Source organism: Ostrinia furnacalis, unplaced genomic scaffold (genome assembly GCF_004193835.3).
Source record: "Ostrinia furnacalis isolate ACB-3 unplaced genomic scaffold, ASM419383v2 OfSCF0631, whole genome shotgun sequence".
Lineage (NCBI taxonomy): Eukaryota > Metazoa > Arthropoda > Insecta > Lepidoptera > Crambidae > Ostrinia > Ostrinia furnacalis.
The window spans coordinates 210,425-233,820 of record NW_021130870.1 but is presented as its reverse complement, the minus strand read 5'-3'; the positions used below and the strand labels follow the sequence as shown (position 1 = coordinate 233,820).

At 37.0% G+C, this 23,396-nt stretch overlaps 3 protein-coding genes across 3 annotated transcripts; 1 reads left to right on the top strand and 2 right to left on the bottom strand.

Moving 5' to 3' along the window:
• Window positions 1–30: 30 nt before the first annotated feature.
• Window positions 31–13,240, bottom strand: LOC114366406 (uncharacterized). The gene is made up of 4 exons (XM_028323275.1): window positions 13,038–13,240; window positions 2,284–2,439; window positions 1,827–2,001; window positions 31–1,112 (listed from the first exon to the last, which is right to left on the bottom strand). The coding sequence occupies exons 1-4, from the start codon at window positions 13,143–13,145 to the stop codon at window positions 970–972; spliced, it is 582 nt and encodes a 193-aa protein (XP_028179076.1). The 5' UTR covers window positions 13,146–13,240; the 3' UTR covers window positions 31–969.
• Window positions 13,241–14,199: 959 nt separating this feature from the next.
• On the bottom strand, window positions 14,200–16,689 carry LOC114366409 (uncharacterized). Its single transcript, XM_028323278.1, has 4 exons — window positions 16,531–16,689; window positions 15,987–16,127; window positions 15,538–15,727; window positions 14,200–14,862 (listed from the first exon to the last, which is right to left on the bottom strand). The coding sequence occupies exons 1-4, from the start codon at window positions 16,636–16,638 to the stop codon at window positions 14,708–14,710; spliced, it is 594 nt and encodes a 197-aa protein (XP_028179079.1). The 5' UTR covers window positions 16,639–16,689; the 3' UTR covers window positions 14,200–14,707.
• A 1,508-nt stretch (window positions 16,690–18,197) lies between these two features.
• On the top strand, window positions 18,198–23,169 carry LOC114366389 (uncharacterized). Its single transcript, XM_028323253.1, has 4 exons — window positions 18,198–18,302; window positions 18,643–18,807; window positions 19,294–19,423; window positions 23,052–23,169. Exons 1-4 carry the CDS (start codon window positions 18,198–18,200, stop codon window positions 23,159–23,161), a joined length of 510 nt encoding a protein of 169 aa, XP_028179054.1. The 3' UTR covers window positions 23,162–23,169.
• Window positions 23,170–23,396: the final 227 nt, after the last annotated feature.

The window sequence follows — 23,396 nt, the reverse complement described above, 5'->3', positions numbered from 1 at the left end:
TAATCATCCTCTGTCATGTGGTTTGTAACCACTGACGTCACTATATTCGTAGTAGGTAAGGTAAGTAGTGTCAGATTTAACGAGCCCGACCGAATTTTATTTACCTTCGTCAAATTGCTGCACCTGTATTAATGTTGTAAAGAGGATTGTAAAAATGTAAATAGGTACCTAAACATTTTAGGTAGCTCTTAGAAATTTAATTTATGTGTGATATTGAGATATTAATTATAGTAGTTATGATTAATTATAAGGACATTGAGTACATTTAAGACTAAATTAAAATAAGTGATACAAATTAAGAGAGTCTTATTTTATAGCGCTCGTACCTAGTCACTTTCGATGAAATTACTTACTGGTAACAAGCATTTTATTTCTCAACAGTTCTGAATCTCTTTAACGAATATCAAGTACATACAAATATTCCAAATATCCTTAATTCAACTTTAGTCTAGTCTGATCCAGACAAAAATGAACCAGGAACCATGTACGGGGAATCTAAAAAGAAACGCGATTAGACATTGCGATTTTTATTAGGGTAGGTATCGTTTTAAATCGAATATCTGCTCTGGAGACTGGAGACACCCAAGTTGAAGATTTTAAAGCAATAATACATAATTGTTATGTAATTTTTTTAATGTTAGCAATAAATACGCAAATAAGTCTGTATGTATAAATAACCAAGAAATACTAAGTTCAATAAGTAGACGGTGTGCGTGAGGGTTGTTCATTGTTCAGATACAGGGCGCCAGTCGTAGGGGGCGAAAAAAAGAACTGACTGGCTGAAGTCAAGGGTTGGAGAAGTTTGCACCGGGCATAAGAGTCAACACAGACTTTTTAATTAGTACTACTTAATTATTTAATACTTTGTTGTAGTAGATAAGGATCTACTATCGGCCGACAAAAAGTCTGTAGTCTTCTTGGACTCTAAAGGCTAGTTATGGCACTGGTCGCGCTGCAACATCTATTTTATCACGGCTCTGCGGCACTAGTGACGTTGTTTAGGTCCAGGGAGCAGCTGGCCTCGGCTGCGGTGTTCACGAACTGGAAGTTGGAGTTGTTGGACAGTTTCCGGAGCTCGCTCTTCACCAGCAAAGACAGGTACAGTTGTACCACTGGAACAAATACACGAATGGTCATTTTTCACACGCTTGTCACCACATATCACAGAAACTAAAGGGAGACATGACAAGGGAACGGAGCCAATGTAGCAGTAATATGCCCAAAAACAGAAAACACATTGCTCGTGACAGCAATGAAGACAGCAGCGACTTCATAATAAACAGTTTACATTGCTTGCGTAGTACTAAAGATTATTTGAACGTTGAGTACTATTACCGCAGTGGATAATGAGCACATAAAATATTTTGATTAAGTACTTTTTGTGTGTGAATTTCTAATGCGACACTGAGTTTCGAACTTAGCGCATTAGTTGGCATCTCTCTATATCTCTATGCTTGTTACCAACCAGTCATACCGAAACGTAACACTGTTACTCGTTGGGAAAAAATCCCATCATCTCACACCGTTACTCGTTTGGACATTTGTTTAATCTTTCCAACCGGTCATACTGTACCAGAAAATATCAACTGTCTGAAGGACAGTAAGCTTTAGATTAAGTAACCTAATGGTGCAACTTAGACTAAGTACCTAGGCTGAGAGTTGCACCATCTTACTTTAACTTTAACGAACGTCAAAAATCTGTCAAATTCCATACTAACTGCACCGGTCATTGTCATAGTTGCCATTTAAAGTAAGTTGGTGCAACTCAGCCTTAGGGTTGATTTTTCAATCGCTGGATAAAATAATTGGTAAGTATTTATACTTACAGATTAAAGGAACTGCCGTGTATAAAGAGTCAAGAGTCGTCCAGAGGAATATGTACGCTGGCAAATTCCTAAAGGTGTAGAAATACACCCCTAACACGATCATGTAGCCAATAAAAAAAATACCTAGAGACACTAAGCTGTAGTAGTAATACATTCTGAAAAGTTGCGGGTGTTTCTGAAAACAAAAGTTACAAAAGTGGGTATTAAATGATCGTTTTCCAATGAAAAAAATGGTTCCGGAGTAGGTAGGTAAATAATATACTTACGCCCGTACTTATTCACAAACATTATTATGAGGTCTTACAGTGCGCGTGGACGCACAGGGTGACACACGAACCAAACACAGAGCTCTATTCAACGCTGTGCGTTCGATTTGCATCGTTTGTGAATACGGGTGTAACTTAATTTTAAAAGAGGCTATTCTAAAAATGTATTTTTAATGTATTAAAAATCTTACCATATGCCCAGCCACAATGAACCCTATGGTAAACATGATGTCAATCACCACAAAGCAAACAAGAAGAATCATTACTGTAGGGACTCTGAAATATGAGTGACTCATCATTCGTATTAGATCTTCGATGAGAATGTAGCCAAACACTGAAAGGGCGGCCTGAAATTGTAATAAATGTTTAGTAGGGTGTCCCTTATTTTTCAAAGTTTTAAATTTGTAACGCATAGGTCTTAGTTTTGTTTGTTTGCCTCTAAAACACTCGGAAATAAATTTTTACTATATTTTTTATTTTATTTATTTTCTTTATTAGGAAAACATACAGCTTAAATTATGATACATGTAGAATAAAAATAATAAGTCTTACACAAGCCTATGAGTTTTCACTGGTAATTTAAAATTGAAAAGACAGATTCACAATACTTAATTATCTAACTTAAACATTTAAAACCATGCGCAAATTTTATTTGTAAGGTGTATTAATACACATTTTATGCCTTTATTAGGCCACGGAACCGCATAGGCCTCTCGTGAAATATGTCAACGTGACCATAATCACTGTCATACTTTTTGCAGGCTCTAATGACAAAACAGTTATTTCTATAATTAGTCCTACATAGTGGCGTCATAAAAGTTTTTCCGTGTCTTGCGTTAGGTCTAGAACACCTGAAAGACAACTTACTCAATAAATAGGGCGAGTCAACAATACTATTAATGATTTTATATAAAAGAAATTGATGTCTAAATTCGCGTCTAATGGCCAGGGGCTCAATTTTATCCACGGCTTCGGAATCCTTAAAACGATACCTCAAACGCCTTACAAACTTGTCCTGGATACTCTGCAAGATATTTACGTACTTTGAGTACATAGGGTTCCACACAGTAGAGGCGTATTCCAATTGTGACCGGACGTATGCATTATAGAGAAGTTTTAAGGTGCCAATATTTTTAAAATCAGTACTTTGTCTAAAGATAAAACCCAACAATTTATATGCCTTAGCAATTATCTTATTGATATGTTGCTCAAAATATAGTCCGCTATCCAAGACAACCCCCAGATCTCGCACCTCATTTACACTTTTTAATTTTTTCGCATCAAGTTTATAATCGTATTGAATTATTTTTTTCTTTCTACTAAAGGTTATGACATTACACTTATCGACATTTAGGTACAATTTATTGAGAGAACAATATTCACATAAAGTGTTTAAATCTCTTTGCAATTTTTGGCAGTCACTTTCTGACTTTATGACTGAGAATATTTTCGTATCATCTGCATATAGTAATATTTTAGAATTTTGAAAACAATTTGTAACATCGTTTACGAATATATTAAAAAGCAAAGGGCCAAGATGCGAGCCCTGTGGGACTCCTGAAGAGATGGGAATAAAGCTGGAAGTGAAACCCTTAATCGTCACAGCCTGTGTTCGGTTTCTAAGGTACGATGTAAGCCATCTGAGCAGATCACCATGCACACCGATTGCCTCAAGTTTGGATATAAGGATAGAATGCGATATTTTATCGAATGCTTTTGAGTAATCAGTGTACACAGCGTCCACCTGGAAGCCCCCATCCATAGCCTCCAATACTGTATCAAGAAACTCACAGAGATTAGTTTCTGTGGACCGCTTAGCGACGAAACCATGTTGATGGACTGTCAACAAAGGGCTCACTGCAGGATACAACGAGTCGTATACAATCTTCTCAAAGATTTTTGGCAAAACAGATAACTTAGAGATTCCACGATAGTTACGAGCATTATGTCTATCCCCACTCTTGTGTATCGGAACAACAAACGATTGCTTCCAGGTAAGAGGCATGATGCCACAGGACATAGACAAGATAAAGATAGATGCAACTGGGAGTGCCAACTGTTTACTACATGCCTTCAAAAATATAGGATGTATACCATCAGGACCACTGCCTTTCGTCGTGTTAATCCTTGAGAGATACTTCTCAACGATATCCGGCGTGATGCGTACACTACCAATGAGGGCAGCGGACAAAGAATTAGACTTTATTGACGGACTCGGGGATGATATTATAGTATCATTATCATCTTCAAAAACTGATTGGAAGAAAGCGTTAAACATATTCGAGATGGTTTGACCGTCGTTACCAACTTCGTTATCAAGCTTAATAGTGTCAGGTATACCGGAAAGACTTTTTTTAGATTTTATAAAAGACCAAAAGTGTTTTGAGCACCGATTTATGTTTGACTCGGACCTCGTTAAAAAGATTTTATAACATGAGATTTCTAGTTTTTTTTACTGAGCGTCTTAAATCTGAAAAAGTTTCATAATCTAGAAGTCTACCATATGTTTTCCATTTTTTATGAACTTTGTTCTTTTTCTTTATGAGTTTGATTAATTTAAATGAGAACCAGACAGGATATTCCTTATTGTTATTCATGATCTTCAAAGGTACATATTTATTGATAATGTCATTTACTACTGAGTAAAAACTATTCAATGCGCTCTCGACATCCGAACTAGATAGATGCTGGACCCAGTCAATGTCATCCAGCTCGGCCCTGATAAGCTCATAGTCAGCAGCGTGGAAACGGCGCGCTGTGCGTGGAGCCTGCTGGAGGCTAGTATCGTCCGATAACACCTTCGCAGCTATGGACAAAGACGGGTGATGACTATCCTCAGGCTCCGACAAAGGCTCAGCCCGAGTCACACAACTGATAAAACTGGAGAGGATCAGATCGAGAAGTCTATCATTTTGGTTTCGTATCCCGTTGTACTGACCAAAGCCGGTAAAAGATAGGAAAGCAAATAACTGGGAAGTCAACACGTCTCTAGAGGGATCTGACAAAGTTATACTATTAATTATATTACAGTCGCTTAGCCAAGTTGCGTTTCTTATATTGAAATCGCCAACAATCAGGTACTCATCACCAGGTCGATCTATACTTAATTCTGACACTGACTCAAGAAACGTTTGTTGTGAAGTTATTTGGTCTTTAGTCTCCGGAAAGTAGCAACAATATAAATGTAGACGCTTGGGATCGGGGCCGCGGGACAACAAAATATCTAAGTGTGTGATGTCAGCATCAGGGAAATCAGGTAATGCACCTGAACAATGCGAGTCCGTCATAACATCACGTCTAACCGCAATTAACGTTCCGCCGCCCTTTGTCATTCCCCGCCTAACGTAGTCCCGGTCCGTACGATAAACATTGTATCGCGAATCAAACAGCTCAGCGTCAAAAATTCCCGGCATTAACCATGTCTCGGTTAGGCAGATGACGTCATAGTTACTAAGAACAAGATTCCTATAAAATAACTTCGTTTTAGTCCTTAATCCGCGTACATTTTGATAAAAACAATTTAATATTTTAATTAGCTCTGCAAATGCAATAAAATTAATTCATAATTATGTATATCACTCAATTTATAAAACCATTTATCTGATAATATTGTAATAAAAATTAAAATAATAATTAGAACGTTATAAAAAACAGTAACATCGCCAATAAAAGGAGTCATTACGTCATAGTAATCTGTAACAGAACATCCCAAACGCCGCACAATTTGAATAATTACAATAATCACTCGCAGAGCACAAGAAATAGAACCAATAAAACGCAAGTAAGAAACTCGCCGACCGTCCGGCGAGCGTAGTCTTAACAACCAGTATTTCACAAATACCGCCCCATTCACACTACACACGATCACGTCAGTAAATATGAGCGACTTTAAATTCAAACATCTTTTAACATCGGTTGTTGTGTTTGTCACTGAATCGCACAACACGCAATACATTTCCGCCCGCCCAGACGCGGCGTTAGAGACTCGCGATCCATAGCGCGCAATGTAACACTGTGACTCGCAATTACGCCAACTATCAAGTATTTTAAGGTAACGTGCATTCGGTTCCGAGCCGAGCACGAACGAAATCAAGGTCATTAGTAAGTCAGGTGTTCTAAACCCACGGGCCGCAAATAAACCAAAGTGAAATAAATTACGACATTGACATATCACACCCAAAAGCACGAGTACAATTATTATAAAAAATAAATAACTGAGTAAACTATAGCAGAGTAAATTATCCCAACTATCCCAACTAATATTATAAATGCGAAAGTAACTCTGTCTGTCTGTCTGTCTGTCTGTCTGTCTGTTACGCTTTCCCGCTTAAACCTCGCAACCGATTATGATGAAATTTGGCATAGAGATAGTTTGAGTCCCGGGAAAGAACATAGGATAGTTTTTATCCCGGTTTTTGTAACAGGGACGCGCGCGATAAAGTTTTTCTGTGACAGATAAAAATCCACGCGGGCGAAGCCGCGGGCGGAAAGCTAGTTACTTATATAATTTTTTTTAACGATTCAGGTGACATAATGTGTATCACCGGAGAATTGTCAAATTTTCGAACCATCACAGTGCAATGACGAACCCAGCAGTAGGCATAATTTTTCTCCTTTGCCTTGAGTTTGGCTTGTTGAAAAAGACTTTTGTTCCTCGTAGATAGATGATCATTAAAATAAATTCTACTGTTGATACCCGTAAAACCCAAGTCATTAGCCTTGATATCCCTTAATTTGCGGAGAGATGCCAAAAAATCGTCTTTTTTATACCTTGACTGCATCTTTAAAATTATAGGTTTAGATTTTTTGTTTTCTGTGTCATTCCTGACAGCAACTCTCGTGACAAAATCCAAATCATTCTCCACATTCAACGGAAAGCCACTGCGGTCCGCTAGTGTCTTTATTATATGCACCAAGTTTTCTCCAGATTTTTGCGGCACACCATTAATCTGTATGTTTGATCGACGCACCCACTGCTCATTCTTATAACCTTCCTCCAGAATCGCCTTGACCTGTCCCTTTAGCTCATCAATATCACTACTGAGGCTCTCTACGATCGAAACTCTTGTCTCGATGTCATCTACGCGAGTCGAAAGATGATTCAGTCGTTCATTGAAGGAGTTCTTGAGATCTGAGACATCAGATTTTAACTACCGCAGGTCCTGCTGGATTGACGTAATGGCCGACAGTTGAGTCTGCATAGCTGTTATTTTGGAAGATATATCATTCAACATAGTTAGATGCGGTTGGTCCTGTCTGTCTTCCAGATCTTTGGCAGTTTGCTTAGGAGTAGAGAAGGAGGAGTGTCCCGGTTCCAACGCAAGGCCTGAAGAAAACCTCGAGCTGCCTGGGGTAGCAGCTAACTGTGCGTCATCAGTCTTGGAGCCTTCCATTCCCGACCGATTCGCATGTTCTTCCCTGCATGATGCGCACATCCATGTAGCTCTTCCGGAACCCAGTCTTGCGAAACCCCGTTCAGTGATACCTCCGCACGCAAAATGATACTTTTTTTGCAGATAGAGCAGTCCGGACCATCTCCCACCGCCTTAGTACAGTTTGCACACTTAGATGTAAACATGTTGACAACCCCTGACCGTTCACTTAGCACCGTAGAATGAATTTGTGCAGAATAGGGTATCTGAAATTCATGAGATCACCAAGGAAGTTCCCTGGCGTCACATCAGCGGTAAACATAACCCAGCTGATCTCGTGTCACGAGGTGTCAAGTTGGAGGATTTGCCTTCGGCAGGTTTGTGGTGGGACGGTCCCTCTTTGCTTCATGACAATACTTTTGATAGTACAAAACCTATATCCACTGATTATTCTGAAATTGCACAGAAGGACTTACCTGAAACAAAAATCAAGCAGGTACTTGCTTTAACGTCTCAAACGCAGTCTCCACAGTCTTTGTTTCCTTTTGAACGATTTTCTCAATTTAATCGCATGAGACGAGCTGGAGCTTATGTTTTACGATTTATTTATAACTAGCTTTCCGCCCGCGGCTTCGCCCGCGTGGATTTTTGTCTGTCACAGAAAAACTTTATCGCGCGCGTCCCTGTTTCAAAAACCGGGATAAAAACTATCCTATGTTCTTTCCCGGGACTCAAACTATCTCTATGCCAAATTTCATCAAAATCGGTTGCGAGGTTTAAGCGGGAAAGCGTAACAGACAGACAGACAGACAGACAGACAGACAGACAGACAGAGTTACTTTCGCATTTATAATATTAGTTGGGATTTGTAGAAGTTTTTTACAGAAGCAAATTCTTACAATTTTTAAATATTTAAATAACGGTCGATTCTCACTGTTTGTAAGTGTACGTGCGTGCATGTGTGTGTGTGTGTGTGTGTGTGTGTGTGTGTGTGTGTGTGTGTGAGAGAGAGAGTGTGTGTGTGAGTTTGTGTGCGATGGGTAGCCCTACGATTTTAATCTTGGGATCGGTTTTTAAAGACCACTACTCAAGACACGGTTAAGTTCGAATAAAAGCCTACAGTACAGGCCTTGAAAGAAGGTCTTCTAAGTCATGGTAGCCAAAAGATGCAAGTCCCTTTATCAGGATTTTTTTACATTCAAAGTATTGCAATTTATAAATATTAAGTCTTTTATGCAATCTATTGTATACAAAAGTAGACTGAACATAAAATTGCCGTCTGGCGAATTCAGTTTTACAAGTCGGAATAGGTATCACATTGTTTTGTCTTCTACCAGTCATCAAGTCGGGTTTGTATGTCATGGTTTTATGTAGGTACTTTAAGTGTTGGAAATTTGTACGGTTTCAAAAACATCGTCTTTAGTAAGCATCATTGTGCTCTCTCTACCTCGAGGAATTTAGATTTTGTGGCACCTTCCCAGATAGCTATGCAATATATCATGACAGATTGGGCCAAAGCTATCTAGATGCTGTAGAGAAGATTTTGAGAAGTGACGTGCCTCAGTTTTTTGAAGATCCACACAAGTTTTCTTATTCTATCATCAATATGATCGATTTGATGATGCCAAGATAGCCGTTGGTCGAGAGTTACCCCGAGGTACTTAGTGAAGTTTACACATTTGATTGCAGCACAACCGCAGGATTTGGTGTTGCTGTAGTCGCAGTAGTGAATTTTTAGTTCGTAGTTAATAGATGGTTGTGTTCGTTTATTAATAGCAAAGCAAATATAGTTGGTCTTAGCAATATTTAGGGTTAGAAGAGCAGATTTGAGCCAGTTAGAGATCTTAAAGAGTCCTTTCTCCGCTATATCAAACACAGAGTTCCAGGAGGAGCCTCCGGGTCCATATTGGCTCACCTAAAGTTATTTACCCGAAATTGTTCTTCCTAACGATTTTAAATCCGAATGATCACTCTTCCTAAAATTTTTCATCCTAAAGTTTTCATTCATACTATTTGTAGTGCTACCGGCGATGTTCATAACACTCATGTTTCCGAAAATTGTAATTAATAATATCATTTATGTAAATACAGGGTGGAAACGATAAGTGATCTCACCCGATTATTTCTAAACTATACAAGATATCGAAAAACTGGTTACTGATCCTAAAAGCGCTTCACGAGCTCTTTCAAGCGGTGCTAATAATAGGTTTCAGAATAAACTGGAACTATCCGAAAATTCAATGTTTCCAGCTTCCATACATTTGGTAAAGTTACATAATTTTAAAAACTACACAAGATATCGTAAAACTGGTTACTGATCCTAAAAGTGCTTTACGAGCTCTATCCAACGGTATCAATATCAAGTTACAGAATAAACTGGATCTATCCTAAAATTTAATGTTTCCGTCTTCCATACATTTAGTACTATCACAGTCATGGCACTCATCTCTTGATAATTTTATAGCAAGTAAAGCCTAAAACTAATATTTTTCACAAATAATTTTAAATAGCAAGTTACGAGTTTATTTAACCGACTTTTTAAGTTCATTATTTAACAAAAAATAAATTACACTTCTTATATTGTGTCGTCGGCATACATTTAGTATGGAAGCTGGAAACATTGAATTTTGGGATAGTTCCAGTTTATTCTGTAACTTATTATTGGTACCGTTTGAAAGAGCTTGTGAAGCACTGTTAGAATCAGTAACCAGTTTTTCGATATCTTGTATAGTTTAGAAATAATCGAGTGAGATCACTTATCGTTTCCACCCTGTATATTTAAACTCCTACTGTTTTTTATCATAACACNGAGTGCCATTTGGAGTACGATAACCCGTGCCGACTTGCATCGGAACATGTTGCGCGGCAGTAGCGGTGCGTAGGTATTCGCGGTATTTGTCATTTGTTCTCAATTAATCTCGTGATTAACACCTATTGTTTGACATTTAGAAGATGGCTGTGGAATTAAGAAGCAATAAAAATAGTATTTTCTTAGTCGGGGACGTAAATTTATCAAATAATAGGCACAAAGTGACCGTTAATCGTCAAATTTTCGCAGTATTTTTTAACATATTTTGCGAAGTTAATTAAATGTTATTGAAAGCTCTAATCTCATCATTCGGGAGTGTATTATATTTTGGGAAAAGCTATAAATCCTACCAGTCCCTAACTGTGTAAAAAAACTTGTGTATCTTCACCATGCTTGGAGGGAGTTGCAAGAAAAATTATTTAAAAAATTCAAGATTTATAAGCGCCGCGGTGAGGAGGATTTAAAAACAAATAAAATATTTTAACAAAAACAAATAAAACCAAGGCGTCCAGAGTGTTAAGGTGTAGACAAAAAGTTAGTAAAGAAAGTAGAAAGTGCAAGACAAAGAAAATTATAAATAAATAAATAAAAAATAGAGCAAATATGTTTCGGAGGTTTATCGTCATCTCTTACTACGCAAGATTCTATACAAACGCAAGGACATCACGACCAGCTTACCAGCTCTGAGGAAAGCCTTAAGGAACTCTTGACATCCACTTTCCAAGAGGTATATGAGAGTGTTGACAAATTGATTTCCAAAGCAGCCCTGAGCAAGTTTAGTCAACATCTTTAGTACTTCATATCAGAAGAAATTGCCGTTTTATCACTCTTTGATGATGAAGGTAATGAACAAACACCGTCAACATTGTAGTAAAAGTACAAAGAGAGAGTATGTATGATTCTGGGAAGAGATACATTCCATCTGAAGAAGGTATGATTATTTCTATGGTAAATAGAACTTTGTAGTAATTTTTTATCCTGTTTTTAATGGATATTGATAATAATTGCCTTATTTATTGTTGCTGGAAAACCATTGAGTGGTTTTGTGTCTGTCAAGAGGATAAATTTATTTTCTCGATTGAAAATTGATAATAATTTCCCCCTGAGACACATTTCTATATGAGATAAAGATGTTGCCTATTTAAAGGCAAAAAAGTGCTTTCTTTAGAGTAGTTAATGATACAGCTGAAAGAGCTATAAAGCTTATACAAGATTTTCATGGTTTGATCACTGCAAAGGAAGAGCAAAAGCTTTTTTTGCTACACACAGTGTAGCAAAAATCAGGCCAATATTCAGGAGCATGGAAATCTGTATCCAGAATGTAAAAAAGGGTCCCTCAAAAGTAAAATATATTGTCTGATCTGTAATGTTATCTTCTTTTTATAAATATTTCAGCATTTTTCAAAATCTTCAGAGCTCGGTCGGCACGGGTTAATGTTGACGTAGGAAGATGAAATTTTGTATTTAAGTATGTCTGAGTAGTACGAAAAGAAATAGGGGGTATGCATTTCAATATCTAAAAAAAATTTTTTTTCGGCCATATAAGGGACACCCTAATGTTTAGTTATACAATTTGGTTAAATCTATTCACTAATTTTGTAGATCATCTCAAATTAGAGGTTAGAGTTAAGTTAAAGAGGATAGCCAGTTCCTCCGTGGTTGAGGATTCCGGGTGAAGCTCACTTCCACCTTCGGCCTGATCATCACTTACCATCAGGTGAGATACAGTCCAAGAGCTTCCTCGTTGTGAAAAAAATATTCATAATCTCTCAGTATCAATTTTCTCAGCTAGCACAAGGTCTATAGTTATATTGACGCTTAGCTTCGAAGTCCAATTCAAATTCAATTTTAAATATTTATTCCTCTATTTGTTTCTTTGTTGTTACGGTAGTATGGCCACAAAATAATACCTAGTAGGTAGGTAATAATAATAATAATTGGCTTTCGCGTATCTAATAAAACGTGGCAATAATCGCCTAACCGCAGAATCATCTTTTCCTTCATTTGCCCCAAAACACTCTTAGGAGGATTTCATCATCATCATTTATTTCATCCACAAGACGTCCACTTGCTGAACAAAGGCCTCCTCCAATGATTTCTTTATAATGTAGACCTGTTGATGGCGGCCTGCATCCAACGCCCTTCCCGCTACCTTTATGAGGTCGTCTCACGCTGCACATTAGCCTTAGGGAGGACTTAAATGCATCCAAAATCTTCATGATCCCAGTAGCCTAAGACTACTAAGTAGGTAGGTATATGTTATTAGTGCTAGTTTGGTATTATTGTTAGTATATGTTTGTAATACCGCCCCTTTCTAACCGACTCTTTGTAATCTGACTATGCGATAAGGATTTAATCTCACTTTGGCTTATTTCTTGTTTAACATGTTGATAATGTTTTTGATGCTAAATCTGACTTACCCCGCCTTTACATTGTAAGTTCCTTCTGTCTCTACGTAAGTACCTATGTAAGTAACTTACGGCTGTAGCTACTTACAAATGTTTACATTCGCAAATATCATCATCATCATCATCATTTCACCCACAGGACGTCCGTCCACTGCTGGACATAGGCCTCCCCCAATGACTTCCACATCGCACAGTTGGTAGCAGCCTGCATCCAGCGCCTTCCTGCTACCTTTATCAGGTCGTCCGTCCACCTTGTGGGTGGATGTCTCTCTCTCTCACTCTTTTGCAAATGTACCTATCGTAAGTTAATTACGTAAGTAAAACCTAAAGGCGGCCTTAAAATAGAGAAAACTCACCATTTTGATATACCCCCAAACTAATAATCCGGGTCTTAGTGGTAGACAGAAACAGCACCTGTTGAATTCTGGCACTTCCACACGAGGTCTCCATGGTATTCTAAACATTATAAACAACAAAAAATCTGAAAAGGTCTGCTATGACTGTTGGCTGATTAAATAATGAACAACTATTAAAATATTTCCATATGCAATGTCTGTTGTCCGCAGATAATATTAATGACAAAACATTATCCATATTGGGTTATGAGTTATGTAGGATGTAGTTACATCATATCATCTTCTATTGTACAATAGGATGGGCTGGTATTGCAAAATATCAAATTTCCGTATCGAACTGACATGAAACATTGTAGTAGTAAGTAAACTATAAACTGTATGAGTTTTTGTGTCAAAAAAATACACTAAATGAAATCTAATATAACTTCGATAAGGTCGGACATAGTTTCGATATCGGAACATGTTCTTACTATCAGGCTTTTTCTTTAGGGTTTGCGTGCACTCTAGTGGGGTAAATTTGATTTAGCAATCTCTGCCCGTAGATTAGCACCGACTCATTGTCATGACTTTCTTACTTGACTTAAGGTCCTATGTCCCCTAGATGGGGCAGAGAGCGTCCACAACAGTCCTCCATCGCGTTCGGTCTTGAGCTTCGCGTTTGATCTCGCTCCAAGTCTTGCCGATCTTCTTCACCTCATCTGCCACAGTGCGCCGCCAAGTTTGCTTGGGGTGACTACGTTTGCTCTCATTGTCATAATGTACCTAATACTGTTTCTTTTTTTATTAGGTAAACTTGCTTGCTTGATCCAAGTTAGACGCCTGACGACGATAGGTAGGTTGTAGGTATATTGTAGTTAGGTAATTAGGTATAAGAAGAAAAATACCGATGGTTAAAAACACTTGTTTCTCTTTATTATATAATAAAAAAGCACATAAGCTGCAATAAACATACCTCTGCCTTTACATTAACAGTAAATAGGTACTTACACGAGATTAACTTCTAAGGAATTATAGAGGCTACGTTGACATAAACTGAATAACTCTTTATTTAAGTACAATAAACAGATTTTTTTTTAAACTGAATTAAAAAATCTCGAAACGAAACAGTTATTTATTTAGACTAATGTAACTTAAACTAATAAAAACAATAGTTGCCATTTTGAACCCGGAACAAATGTTACATTTTACTAACACACTAAAATTAAACTCATTTGTTTTCACACAAATAGTTTAGTTAGCAATTTCATCTTAGAGACTATGGGGTTAGTTACGCACAATGACTTTAAAAATATGTTAGGTACTAATAAAATATAGTATGGGTTTAACAAAATGTATCTGTGAGAACGGAGAAAACAGTCCATTTTATGAAAAAAAATCTATATTCTAATAATTATGTACTTAAGCAGGTCATTAACGCCCGTATTCACAAACATAACTACAACTATGAGGACTCACAGTGCGCGTGGACGCACAGGGTGACACACGAACCAATCACAGAGCTCTATTCAACGCTGTGCGTTCGATTTGCTGCTTCACTTATGTGTGTGTTTGTGAATACGGGCGTTAGTTTCCACTGCAACGTCGCGCAGTAAAAACCAAAAGAAAATGAAGGATTTGACCTAGACCCCCACTGGCAGTGGAGTCTAAATGAACTGCTGATGCTGATGATTCTAATAGACTTCTTTAGAAGTAGTAGAGTGATGATCCTCGTCCTCAAGGCACATGGGGCTGTTGCCATCGTTCACCTTGTTCACGAACTGAATGCTGGCCCTGTCAAGCTTGAGCAGCTCGCTTCTCACCAGCAGAGTGACGTAACCATGCAGTGCTGGAATAAAATTGAGAAAATCTTCTGATTTAGAAGTGTCTCTATATTTTTAAAATAACTTGAAAAAATCGTTGAACGCCCCAAAAACAATTAATAACTGTCTCTATCGCCAGCACATCAGACTAACATTTTAATAACCTATCCTAATGATTAAATCATTATAAAAAGTATAAGACAAAGTCGCTCCCGCTGTCGGTCTTTCTGAACGACGCAATTGATTTTAAAGCAGTTTTCAGCAATCGTTGTTAAAATTTTTTAGCGATTAGAGTCGCTTCTCAAACTAAAAATTATTTAAAATTTAGTTTTCAGCAATAAATAGAGTGATTCAAGTTTATTACTACTCGTACGAACTAGTGATATTGTAAATGCGAAAGTTAGTGAGGATTAGTATACCTAAATGGAATGAACGACTTTAGATGAAGAGAACTAGAGATAGTTTACATCGGTTGAATGTTTCGACTGCGGTACATATACATATTCGGAGAAGTTATTAGGTATTCGATTGAATTTACATATCTACCTACAGTCCATCTCTAAGTAGCACAAGGAGGACCAACGACATCGTAAAGGGAAGGCGCAGTCCTCTACCAACCGGGCAACATGGAAAGCATTGGGGGAGGATTATGTACAGCAGTGGACGTCCTATGGCTGAGATGATGATGATGATGAACTTACCGATCATAGGGATAGCTCCCAATAGAAAATACGACAAGTAATACACCAAGTAAGTGACATCTCCACCTCGGTCTCGGCCAGTCTCGATCTCAATGATGTCATCTATTGTATTTGCAAGAAACACAACTATAAATATAACTAGAAAGCATACGCTGTACTTGTAATATAATTTAAACAGTAAGCGATGTTTCTGTAAAAAAAGAGACATTAATTTATACAGGATGTCACAAGAAGAGCGTGCCAAACTTAAGGAGATGATAGACTAATGGATTACTATCTATTATGTATTACATCTGTATGTATCTGTATATGAGTATAATTGATTTTATTCAGGGCAAGGACTGTATTACAGGGGCTTACATCTCAAATTATAAATCCCTTGTTTTCTTGACATAATGGCTAGTTTGTGCTGTTTTAAAATTATGTTTTTCTTAAACAACTGAACTTACCATATGCCCGGCCAGTATAAAAACTGCAGTCCAAATTAGATCAATTATAGTAACTGCTGTAGTTATGACCCACATCGGTGCAATTTTCTCCCTATAAGATTGTTCTAGAAACTGTTCGAATATGAGAACTGAAAGTAGTACCTGAAATGACAAATTCATGAAGTATTTGATTACTTTCTTTTCACGTCGCTTTACACCTTGTTGGACGGCTGGTAGAGCCATAGACTCGTAGACAGTGGACCAATTCGGGACAACACTTCGGCTGGTATGTATGTATACTCAAAAGTGGAGTAAAAAACACAAGTATCGTTTTCAGCCGTTTGTTTATTATTTTGATCCAGTAATGTCACATGATATTAGGACTATCATACACATTTCAAAATACAAGTTCAGCAGCCAACTACGTTTTTGATTACACCCCAAACCAGTTCGTGACTCCACTGAACCCATAAAAGTTAATTAAAAACTACTTATTGCTTTAATTATAAGCCACAGAGAACTCTACATCATTTCAATAGTAATTAATAGAGCTTTATTCACTTACCGTTTTCAAGTAGCCCCATGCGATCAATCCATGTCTCAGAGGTAGACAAAAACAACACCTTGTGAACTCAGTCACATCAGTGCGTGGGCTCCACAACCCCCTAAACATGATTGCAATATGAAATACGCTGTGACTCGATTCCTCAACCAGTTGATCCAAGTGCCAATGATTCAATACAGCAACATGTGAAATTGAATCTGCGCGCAGAATTGATAACAAAAAATGTGAAATAAACAGCTAATTTTCATGACAAAGTATTGCGATTTCATGTACTTTTATGTAGGTTACTCAATAAAGGTCATTGAGTTATTTGGGTTAAGTTATTTTTGTTTCTTTTTATCCACAACGAGGAAGCTCTTGGTCTGTATCTCACTTGATGGTAAGTGATGATCAGGCCGAAGGTGGAAGCGAGCTTCACCCGGAATCCTCAACCACGGAGGAACTGGCTATCTTACCTCTAACTGCCGTAACACAAAAAATCTGTTAACATTGTTGTTATGGCGACAGACTTAGGTAAGATGGTGGTAGCTAGCCAGGCGGACTTAGAACAAGCCCTACCACCAACCAAACCGAACAGAAAAATCTGCCCCCACTGGGAATCGAACCCGGGACCTCTGCGTCTGAAGCAGGTGGTCTTACCAGTAGACCACAGAGGCGGTTAAAAGGCGGTCGGTTTGTAGAGCAAAAATGGAAAGACATCTTTAATCTTTTGATCATTTAAGATACTTAAGTAGTAATTACAACTACCTAATACATTAATATTTTTATTTATGGTCTCATAAAGGCGATAAATATAAAATTCATTATATTATGCCTATGAAGCTACACATAAGTAAGTACATACTCGTAGTTTACTTTTCTTTTCTTGTCTGAATTACAAAAGTCCTTCACAATTCACAAGTAGGACTTTGCACGTTTTAGAAGATAGGTCATACGAACTGTAAAGAAGTGAAATTCTTTGGATAGATAACCCAGGTGTTTTTTGATGTTGAGTCATATACCCACTCAATTTGTTTACTAACTTTTTGCAATTTTTACATCAATTTAGAACTGTGATCTTATATTGTTGTGATATGCTGTTTTGCTACAAAAATGTATAATCCATTGTACACGGAACTGATGTGTTACATTTGAAGCTCCATTCTATGGGCAGGAAACGTCTTATTTAAATCTGTATTCAAAAGATGATCGATGTTTGCATTTCGTGGTTCAAGCACTCTAATATTTAAGGATTAAAGGCTACATTGCAATAAACAGAACATCTAAGTTTGTTTAGCTGGCCTTTCTCTAGCGCAGGGATGGCGAACCTTTATGAATTAACGTGCCACTTTTCTAAAGAAAATGTTTGATGTAGTCTTAGACGTGCCATCAAATAACACAAACATAATGCTAAATGAGGGTTATCGTATAAGTGGCGCCACTGGCGAGCGACAGGACCTTACTCTACAGTGGCACCAACTGATGAGGGCAAATACGATAGACCTTATTTAAAACACATATTTACTATGTTATAGTGAATTTTGTGATTGGTGGCGTGGCGTGGTCAAAATATTGTGGTGCGTGCCATTGGTTCGCCATCCCTGCAGTCTAGAAGGCGAGTTGACTCTCTTTGTAGATAAGTAAATCGGTTTTGATGTCTACGACGAATGCTCACAGTAAGGATAAAAATGAAATTGTGCGTGTCAAAATGTTCAGCCATATGGATTACCAGCAAGTGCTGCTTTTGTGTGCCTCTCAGGAAGGGTGTTCTCATATTTGCCTACATTAATATGGTAAGTAGAGATTGCTCTTATTTTATGTTATTGTTAGTTTAATAGAACTTCAAAAGTAAGAATAGCTGTTTTTTTCAAAAATATGACATTTTCAGTAATTTCAGTTGACATTAGATGTTCAAAAACACTCAAGACAATATCGCTGTATTTTCGTACATTTCTAAGTTTTTTACTTTAAAGAAACATCGAATCTTAAGTAGTACTTGAGTTTACTTTTTTTTTAACTACAGGATCCAAAATTGTGCAATAGATGGCATGTAGAGTTACATTTTCCGATTTTTAGGTGATAAGTTTCCAATATTTTTTCAATTCCAATATGGTTCTGGTGGTATATTTCTAGGCGGCTACTCTGCTGACCGTACCGGCGATGCTATGCGACGTGGTGACGCGCCTGACCACTGCTGACGCTGCGTACAACCAGTACAATGTGGTTCTAATCGTGACCACCGTATTCCTGTTCGTGGACATTTTCGTGCAAGCTGTATTGATTATAGGCACTCATAAGGTAGTATATCATTTATTTTTGCAGCAAATGCACTTTGCAATGGAGGGAAGTCGGACCTTAACTTCGAACTCCTCCTATGTTCTTTTTGCTTAGTTAATTTCGTTGCGGGTCCAATAACAGTTAACTTTGACCCCCGGTTGGGTTTTTTATTCGCAGTCAAGCTATAAATCCTGGATACACAGGAGTTGCAGCGGTGGGAACGAGAGATGGGAATAGTCCCGTACCAGACATTAAGAGATTAGAAAAAAATAGTTGATAAAAGTAAAACACCAGCATGCGGGCAGCGCAGGACCGTTCGTTGTGGAGATCCATGGGGATAAGGGAAAGCTTTTGTCCAGCAGTGGACCGAATTCGCTTGAAATGAAAGAAAATCTTACATAAAAAAAATCCATCGCGTCTATTAAGGACGATTTATCCACAACAAAAGTTGAAAAGTTTCAATTAGCTAATTTCCTGTAGTGTACTTCTTATTATTTTTAATTCCAGAACAAACGATTGCTCCTGCAAATATTTCTGTACGTCGGATCTGCGGCGCTAGCACTCTCTCTCGGCACGGACATCATTATCTTCGACCATACACAGTACATCGCCAACACTGTTTACTTCTTCCTCGTTTGTAAGTATTATTAGTATAATACCTACTATTTGTATTACTTTAATACCATACTATTCCAGCAGAGTGCAATAGGCCCACTCCTACTCTTCGTGTGTATGTCGTAAAAGGCGACTGAGGGACAAACATGTGAGCATCAGAACTCCCCAACAGTCTTTCTCACGTAGGAAGTGCATTCCAAATCCTCCATTTGCCTCTGGTAAATAAGACAGTCGATGACTGTGAAAGTCATTAGAGGCCTATGTTCTGCAGTGGACGTCCTGTGACTGAAATGATGACGATGATGATGAAATAAGACACTTTCGTTGTAGTGCAAAAGAGAATGTCCTTTAGGAATACCCATAAAAAATCGATGAAATCTCTAAAAATCGTATCTTTGACTGTTACTTTCCATGAAAAAATTACCATGGGAACTTCTAGACAGAGTTCGATAACTTTTAACTTCTATTATTTCGAACTATCAGTTTACGTTTACAATATTTAATTTAAAAAACTTATAGAGCGTCATAATATAATTTTCTCAATTCTCCCGACATTTTTGAATATATAATAAAGTTGCATCATTATTAATTCAATGTTGCAAAATCAACATTGCCAAGTAAACATTGGTGTCGTATTTCAACCCCGTTAATTTTAATAATGTGTGCAATGTGCATTTTTACCCATCCTACACTATTTCATACATTCTGTCTATTTAGGAAAGTTACGATGTTATACCTACTCATTGTTTTCAGGCAAGAATTATTTATATTATTAGTGGTGCTGAATGCGAGTCATTTTTCGCTATTATTTCTTTATTTACAATGTCCTTGAAAATGACAATGACATTGACAATGACAACAAACTACAGAATTTTACCAATAACATCTTTTCAACTGATATTTAATACCATACACCATATTATATAATTTACGACGTCATAATATGTTATCAAAAAAAGTACCTCTTATAAAATACCTACGAGGGGTTTACCATCGAGTTTGAAAAAAAAAAGATTAAAAAACTCTGCATACGGGTATTTAATTTAGTTAATAACTATCAACAGAATGTTAGCAAAAAACCGTAACTATACCTACCTAGCTAGCGCAAATAATGTGCGACTGATAAGTAGGTACACACATTACACACTCCTAAGCAATTTAGTTTTTTTTTACTAAACTATTGCTATTATGATTGGATTACGGGGGTTTACCATCGAGTTCAGTAATCACACAATAATATCACAGTTATTATCACAAAATTATGGTAGAATCACTGTAGGCTCTCACGATTTTTTTCTATTTTTTAATAAATACAGGGTTAAATCTATAAAAATATGTATGTAAAATTTACTGTTTTTTGGCATTAGTATAAGAATGCTCTGTACATTTTCAATCTGTTTTATTCTTGTTTTTTGTATGTCGTTAAGACCTCTATGGACATCATATAATAATGTTACGCTCCTTTAAAACAAAAGGGACTTTTGTTTTTGGGCGCACGTGTACCCATCACATTTTCAAAAGAAATAAAAATAGCTTAAAACAAAAGCAAGTTAATATGTTTCAACACATGGCAAGGGACATTTGCCTTAGAAAAAGGACCTTGACAAAAATTATAATAAAAATAAACTTTTTTAAAAACAAGCTTTTATTCTGAATTTCGAAAGCTTGTATCGCGCATTAAATTAATTCCTCTTTTTCTCTGTTTGCGCTACAAGCTTTCGAAATTCAGAATAAAAGCTTGTTTTTAAAAAAGTTTATTTTTATTATAATTTTATTTTACACTTTTTAGTTATATCTTAATCTCAGGACCCTGAACATTATCTAACACTAAAGTGCTCGAAAAGACTAATCCAACGAACCCAAACTCGATGAGTTTCCGCCGTTTTGTTTCGGAGTTCCTATGGCCACCTCCCGACTCCATCATCAGACCAGCTCAATGGTACCATAATATTGCATTGTCATCGTACTTACATAAGTATACCAAATTTCAGCTCAATCGGTTGAGGAGAACTGGTCTTAAATTCAGTTGCAAGATTTGTCCCACACATACTAACAAGTGAAGTCAATATAAAGCTTGTAAAAAAGGGTCACTTTCCCATGCCTGAGTTGTTTAAAACAAAAGACGACCCATATTGTAAGTTGTAAGCAGCAAAAATTACACAAGATTTACAATTACGTTTTAGTCATAATTTTAAACATTCTGACGTTATTTTTCATCGTACTCAAATCTTTTTTCATCTGTAGGCAATCTATATATAAATAAAAATGAATTGCTGTTCGTTAGTCTGATTTAAAACTCGAGAACGGCTGAGCCGATTGAGCTGATTTTGGTTTTAAAATGTTTGTCGTAGTCCAGGGTAGGTCTAAACGGTGAGCAAATAAGGAAAAATTGCGACGGCTTATTTATTGCCTTTAAGGCGGAACAGAGTTCGCCGGGTCAGCTAGTATAAAATATATTTTTTCGTGAATTATAACCATTTAGTCACAACAGTTATCTCAATTTGGACCTGGAGTCCTGAAATACAGGGCTGCCCTACATTAGGCTCCAGTCACACCATTCTCTGTTCCTTCATAATGTATGTTTAATTCTAATTGTAACTTTAGATGTAATGTATAAGCCCTATAAGGTGTGAAAATAAACAATTTATTATTAATTAACTATGTTTTAAGATTTTGCGAGCCACCTGTGGCCTTAAAACAGCCCTTGAGCACGGAATCATATGTCTAATCAATGATATTATATAAAAACAAAAGCAGATATGTTATAAGCGCTCGCGCTGTGAATACTCAAATACGTCCCAATTGGGACGTCTTGTGTTTAGTCTTCGTGTGGCCTGCGTCGTGCGCAATCGCGTGCGTACCACACCGTAAGTTCCTGTGTTCTTACCAAAATAAATAAAAAATGCCATCGTGTGTGTTTCGAAAGTGTACCAATTATGACTCTAAAGTAAACAAAATACAAGGGATCTCTTACCACATGTGATTATGCAAAATTATTTAGTATTTATATTTTCAATTATTTATGCAAACAATCAAGACGCCATGCGCCATGTTCAAGTTAAGAAAGAGAAAGCGATCTTGTTTTGACGTTAGAGCGATAAGGATGCGTGCGCTGCGGACATAGATTAGTTAGTGCAGAATCGTTAAAACTATAGCTATCTCTTTCATTTGCGTGCTATTTCGTATCTTTTGTTTCACTTATCAGTTACATTTGTCAATGTGTGCAATTTGGAATAGCTCGGCACGGATTAAAATCGTAATTTCTATGAACGTAACATATCTATAGTTCTGTAATATCATTGTGTCTAATCCATCGATCAAATTACGTTTTGCCTATAGTTAATATTTTATATTGATAAACTCCGACATTCTAGTTATTTCCATTGCAATTTTACTAAGTAATAGGGAATCCGGAATAGTTGTTACTGTCAAAACATGACTCTATAAACTTTTTTTACTTACTCGGCATCAATTCGATATACTGAAGGAGAGTGTGTTTATCGTAAATTAAATACAATTGCATTGTGCATGTTGAACTTATACTTTTCTCATTCTGTACATGTAAGTTTGTCAAATCAAGCGTTGCTATTAGCAAAAATTTGTTGCCCATCTTATACATTTTTTTTTAATAACACAGATCTTAATTTCAGTTTTAGACGTGTACCTTTTTGTGCTGGTGTACAACCTGATACGCATTGTGGACGAAGGCCTGGAGGTCCAGTACATGGCGTACCAGCAGGGGAACCAGCTTGGATTGTGACATATTCCGTAAGTCATTTATATGTATGTAATTTTAATTAACTTATGATAATCACGGTGCAGTATTCACATTTTTTTATTGGCTCGCGCGGCTTACGCGTTTGTCAATTGAAATAATTTTAAATATTTTATGCTTGAGGTTTTCATCACAAATATCCCTGGGTATTATGTCTCATTTAATTGATTTTATCGAGTGAAATGTGTTTTTACGCTCGATATTTTTTGCAATCATAACT

Bases quoted from the DNA above. Each gene is read 5' to 3' on its own strand.
- LOC114366389 (XM_028323253.1), top strand. From the start codon at position 18,198: ATGAAATTGTGCGTGTCAAAATGTTCAGCCATATGGATTACCAGCAAG. The intron at 18,808-19,293 runs GTAGTATATCAT...TTTTAATTCCAG, and splicing joins TGATTATAGGCACTCATAAG to AACAAACGATTGCTCCTGCA. The intron at 19,424-23,051 runs GTAAGTATTATT...TCTTAATTTCAG, and splicing joins TGTTTACTTCTTCCTCGTTT to TTTTAGACGTGTACCTTTTT.
- LOC114366406 (XM_028323275.1), bottom strand. From the start codon at position 13,145: ATGTTTAGAATACCATGGAGACCTCGTGTGGAAGTGCCAGAATTCAAC. The intron at 2,002-2,283 runs GTAAGATTTTTA...TTTTGTTTTCAG, and splicing joins TCATTGTGGCTGGGCATATG to AAACACCCGCAACTTTTCAG. The intron at 1,113-1,826 runs GTAAGTATAAAT...TATTTGTTCCAG, and splicing joins CACGGCAGTTCCTTTAATCT to TGGTACAACTGTACCTGTCT.
- LOC114366409 (XM_028323278.1), bottom strand. From the start codon at position 16,638: ATGTTTAGGGGGTTGTGGAGCCCACGCACTGATGTGACTGAGTTCACA. The intron at 16,128-16,530 runs GTAAGTGAATAA...TTGTCATTTCAG, and splicing joins CATGGGGCTACTTGAAAACG to GTACTACTTTCAGTTCTCAT. The intron at 14,863-15,537 runs GTAAGTTCATCA...ATTTTATTCCAG, and splicing joins GGGAGCTATCCCTATGATCG to CACTGCATGGTTACGTCACT.